The 4,980-nt window shown below is 53.6% G+C and overlaps 1 protein-coding gene across 1 annotated transcript; it reads right to left on the minus strand.

Annotated features, from left to right (window-relative positions):
- Positions 1–161: 161 nt before the first annotated feature.
- Positions 162–3,543, minus strand: Selenom (selenoprotein M). Its single transcript, XM_004664076.2, has 5 exons — positions 3,329–3,543; positions 1,456–1,491; positions 1,015–1,049; positions 614–692; positions 162–510 (listed from the first exon to the last, which is right to left on the minus strand). Exons 1-5 carry the CDS (start codon positions 3,455–3,457, stop codon positions 352–354), a joined length of 438 nt encoding a protein of 145 aa, XP_004664133.2. The 5' UTR covers positions 3,458–3,543; the 3' UTR covers positions 162–351.
- Between the last annotated feature and the right edge of the window lie 1,437 nt (positions 3,544–4,980).

A 4,980-nucleotide genomic window follows, 5' to 3' on the forward strand; every position in this document is an offset into this window, starting at 1 on the left:
TCCTGTCTCTCTCCTCTTGGGGATGGCGATGGCTGTGCATCATCCCAGAAATGTTCCCCGCAGCCCAGCAGTGGGGGTGAGAGGTTCCCCACCCGACCCCGAAAGGTCTTCCTCCCACGCCATCACCCGCAGCAGCAAGGAAGGAGCGGAGCCACGATGGATGGAGGAGGAAGGGGGTTTAGTGGAGCTGGGAAGGGAGGGATGGAGAGCATTCACCCCGACCCCATCCCTGCAGGCTCGGAGACGGCGTCAGCCCTCAGTAAGGGAGGTGCTCCCGGGACACTGAGCGCCTCATTCTATCTCCGGGGCTCACACAGGGTTGTCCCAGCCCCTCCGCGGCTCCGGGCCCCGTTACAGGTCGTCGCGGTCCGGAGCCGCCCCGGGGGGCTTGGCCGGGTCCCACAGATGCTCCGAGGGCACCTGCGCGTCGGGCGCTTCCTTGCGGTAGAAGCCGAGCTCGTGCACCAGCGCGTTGATCTCCTCGCGGGTCATCTCGCTCAGCGGGATGCGCTGGGGAGGGAGGGGGCGTGGTCAGCGCTGGGGAGGGAGGGGCGTGGCCAGCGCTGGGGAGGGGGCGTGGCCAGCGCCGGGCCCCGCCCCTGCCCGTACTCACCTCCAGTTCCTGGTAGCTACGGCTCAGCAGCACGAGCTCGGGGTCGGCCCCAGGGAGGTGTTTCATCACCAGGTTGTGGCTGGAGCAGGTGTTAAGGAAGGGAGAAGTGATGGCTTCTGGCGCCGCTCATCTGAGCGCTTGCTTTGAGCTAAGGCGAAGTCAAGATCCCTATTCACTGTAAGGTTAGGGGTTCAAAGAAGTAAAAGGCCCTTCAATCCACCAGTCAGTCTCTCTTGCCTGCTCAGTCAGGGGGCCACCTCAGAATCCTCGGGGACAATCAATCCTCTGGACCAATCTGGGCTAGATGTCAGAGGAAAACCTTTTGCCATCTCTTATCAGCCAAAAAAGTGAAAGATTCTCCCCAGTGCCCTCCCCACTTCCCCAGAACTGGAGAAGGATACTAGAATGGAATGTCCTGGGTGACGAAGGCCTTCACCTGGGAAAGAGCAACAACATCAGAGAACGTGGTCCCAGACCCCTCCACCGATGGGAAAGTGACGTGCAGTTGAAGCCACACCGCCAGCCAGGCTCCAAGCGCGGGGATTCTCCCCTGCCCCAATCGCTGATTTCCGCTTCAAGAGGCGGGTACCAGGAGACGCTAAGCCGCCTAGATCCCATTCTTTTCTTTTCTTTTCTTTTTTTGTTTGTTTGTTTGTTTGGGTTCTTTTGTTTTGTTTTTTGTTTTTCGAGGTAGGGGCTCGCTCTAGCCCAGGCTGACCTGAAATTCACTATGGAGTCTCAGGGTGGCCTCGAACTCACGGTATTCCTCCTCTGCTTCCCAAGGGCTGGGATTAAAGGCATGCACCACCACACCCAGCTAGATCCAATTCTTTCACACTCACCTCCTTCAGGCGATTCAATTGTCATCCTCCACAGGTCTAGAAGTGGGGTAAAATAAAACCAATCAGGGCTAGAGAGATGGCTTAGCGATTAAGGCACTTGCCCCAGGACCCAAGTAAGCCAGATGCACAGGGTGACACATGCATCTGGAGTTCCTTTGCAGCAGCTGGAGTCCCTGATGCCCCCATTCTCCCTCCCTCCCTACCCCCCCAAATAAAAATAAAAATATTTAAAAAAAATAGAACGAGGGCTGGAGAGATGGCTTAGAGGTTAAGGTGCTTGCCTGCAAAGCCAAAGGACCCAGGTCAATTCCCTAGAACCCACATAAAGCCATATGCACAAGGTGATGCATGCATCTGGCATTCGTTTGCAGAGGCAGGAGGCCCTGGTGTGCCTCTTTCTCTCCCTCCCTCCCTTTCTCTCTCTTTCATAAAAAAAAAAAAGTAAGAAAAGAAGATTCACTCTTAAAATAGAACCAACCAGGACTGCCTCACATCCCAACCACACCACCAAAAATAGCTTCCAAGGTGTGAAGGACAGGTGGAGGTCCCTGTGGACAGGAAAAACAGTACAGGTGGGAAGAGTCAGGCATGGACAAAAGAGCAAAGCCCGGGAGGACCTGTGTGCTACTGTACACTACCCAGAGTTAGTTGACTCCCACTGGGCAGGAGAATGGTGCGATATAACCTTGCTTCTCCCAAGCAAGGAAGACCCAGGCCTGGCCTTTGGCCACTGGGGCCTCAAGGAAGAAGCAGGCCAGAAGGAAACAACCCGAAATACACCTGCCATCTGGTCCCCACCCCACCCCATGTCAGCTACCTGCAGCCCAGTCCTACCGACCATCTGGCTTCTCCCCTGACTTGGAAGCTTGGGAGAACCCCTCTCTGTAGTCCCACAAGGGAGGCTACCTGGCAATCACAGCCTAGACTCGGGGACCATCCAGACTCATGTATCACAACCCTGCCCTTTCCCAGAAATGTAAGGCCTGGAGAGAGGCTGGGATGGCCCAAGTCAGTGTTGAGGGAAAGTCCAGGGCTGCTGCAAAAGAAGTATTTGTAACCTGGGTTCCCAGCTCTCTTCCCTGGAATTATAAAAGGAGGATCCCAAGTCGGGGCCTGAAGAGATGGCTCAGTAGCTAAAGGTGCTTGCTTACAAAACCTGAGAGGCCAGGTTCAATTCCCCGGTTCCCACGTAGTGAGATGCAGAGTGGCTTCTGGAGTTAATGTGCAAGAGGCCCTGGCATGCCCATACTTTCTTTGTCTCCCTATCTCCCACCCTCTCTCTCTCAAATAAATATTAAAAAAATAAATAAATAAACATGATGATTTAAAAAATAGGGCTGGAAAGATGGTTCTGCGGTTAAGGCACTTGCCTGTAATGTCTACCGACCCGGGTTTGATTCCCCAGTATCCACCTAAAGTCAGATGCACAAAGTGGTGCATACATCCGGAATTCGTTTGCAGTAGCTTAGAGCCCCTGGCACACCCATATTCTCTCTCATCCTCTTCCTGTCTCTCTCACTCTCTTTCTCTCTCTCCTTGCAAATAAATAAATGTAAAAGAAAAAATAAGAAAGTTGGGCTCTGAGAAGGGGGTTTGAGACTAGAAAAGAGAGCACTGAATCAAAGGGTTCACGGGCCTGCCATTCAGCCAAAATGCGAGCCCAGCAAGGGTTCAGAGGGCCAGGCCGCAAGGCTGGATATCTGAGCATCCGCGTCTGGGGAGCGAAAGGGGTGGTCCCTGCGCCATCCGTGAAGGAAGGAATGAGACTCTGAGATTAGGGTGTTCCTGATGTCAGAGCGGGCCGAAATCCAGAGAAATTCGGGGCTGTGATGCTGGGGGTGGGGTGCGGGGTGCTGGGGAGCAGCGCACTCACCTCCACCCGGGCCCGGGCCAGGCCTTTAAGACGGTTCCAGTCCGGCCGGTAGGTGGTGACGGCGGTGGCTGGAGCCGCAAGTGCCACGAGAAACAGCAGCAGGGGCGGCGGCAGCGGTAAGAGGTTCATCTGTACCTGGCAGGAGACGGATCCGCAGGCTGGAAACGAAGCCGCCCGGCCGCTGCGCCACGTCTGGACCCGCAGGGAGGCGCCGCCCCCGCCCACCCCCGCAGACCCCGCCCACCTACAAGCCACGCCCCCGGCTGGAGAGCCAGCCTCCCTGCGCGCCCGCATGGCGTGGGAGCCTCCCCACTAGCTCCTGGCTCTGTCCCAGCTCATTTCTGATCCTCATCATTTCCCCACACTCCAGAATTTCCATGCTCTTTTTTTTTTTTTTTCTCCCCCGGGAAGCGTGGACATTTCCCGCAGAATGCGACCAGACAGCGCCACCTCACGCCACCAGAGGGCGCAGGAGGGCCGAGGACGGACCGTGCACTTTCTGGGTCAGAAGCCTTGAGTTGAAGCTAGGAGAAAAAAAAAAAAAAAAAAAAACAGAAGCCAGGGAAATCTCTTTAATGCATTTGATGCCTTTGAACAGAATTCCGATCGAGCTTTCGATTCTCCAAAGCACACATTGTAGTGTCAGATGTCCCATGGGCTTAGGGAGGAGAAACACCACCAGCAAAGAGAGAGAGGGAGGGAAGGAAAGAGAACGAGCTCACACTGTTGCCCAGCCCGGCCTCCCAAGTCCCGAGATATCAGACATGGATCACCACCTCCCACTGATTTCCACCACTCCCCATGATTCCTGTTTTGCAGATTATTAGGAAACTAACCCTGAAAGGTGAAATAGATGTAGTTGTGGGCCTGGGTTTGAGTCCAAAACATCTCTGCACCCATAGCTAATTAACTAATTTATACCAAGGTGGGACTTCAAGGCCTTATGCCGTCAGCAGACCCAGCAAGTACATTCAGCTCTCTGGATTCAACCAACCTCGTGTTGAAAACAAAACAGCATCTGTACTGAAGACGTACAGACGGTTTTACCCTTGTCATTCCAACCACTACAGAATAGCAACTATTTATAGCATTTTCATTGTATTGGGTATTAAAAATTACCTAGAGATGATTTCAAGTACATGGTGATACGGAGTAGGAGGAAGAAACTTGCTAGGTAGTTAGGGAAGGGATCTTGAAAATTAGCAGTTTTGTCTTTTGTACTTGCCTTGGGAGGCAATGGGTACTGTAAATGATAGAGTTGAAAGAGTAAAGTCAAAACAATGAGGAAGCCGGGCATGGTGGTGCACACGCCTTCAATCCCAGCACTCAGGAGTCAGAGGTAGGAGGAGCTCCGTGAGTTAGAAGCCACCCTGAGACTCCATAGTGAATTCCAGGTCAGCCTGGGCTAGAGTGAGACCCTACCTCAAAACACTCCCTCCCCAAAAAAGAAAAAAAAAACAATGAGGAAGAAGCTAGGCATGGTGGTGCATGCCTTTAATCACAGCACTTGGGAGGAAGAAACAGAAGTAGTCACCATGAGTTCAAGGCCAGACTGCTCGGGCTATAGAGTAAGTTTCAGGTCAGCCTGGGCTAAAGTGAGATCCTATCTCAAAAATACCAAAAAAAGGGGGGAGGGCTGGAGAGATGGCTTA

Source organism: Jaculus jaculus, chromosome 13, assembly GCF_020740685.1.
Source record: "Jaculus jaculus isolate mJacJac1 chromosome 13, mJacJac1.mat.Y.cur, whole genome shotgun sequence".
Lineage (NCBI taxonomy): Eukaryota > Metazoa > Chordata > Mammalia > Rodentia > Dipodidae > Jaculus > Jaculus jaculus.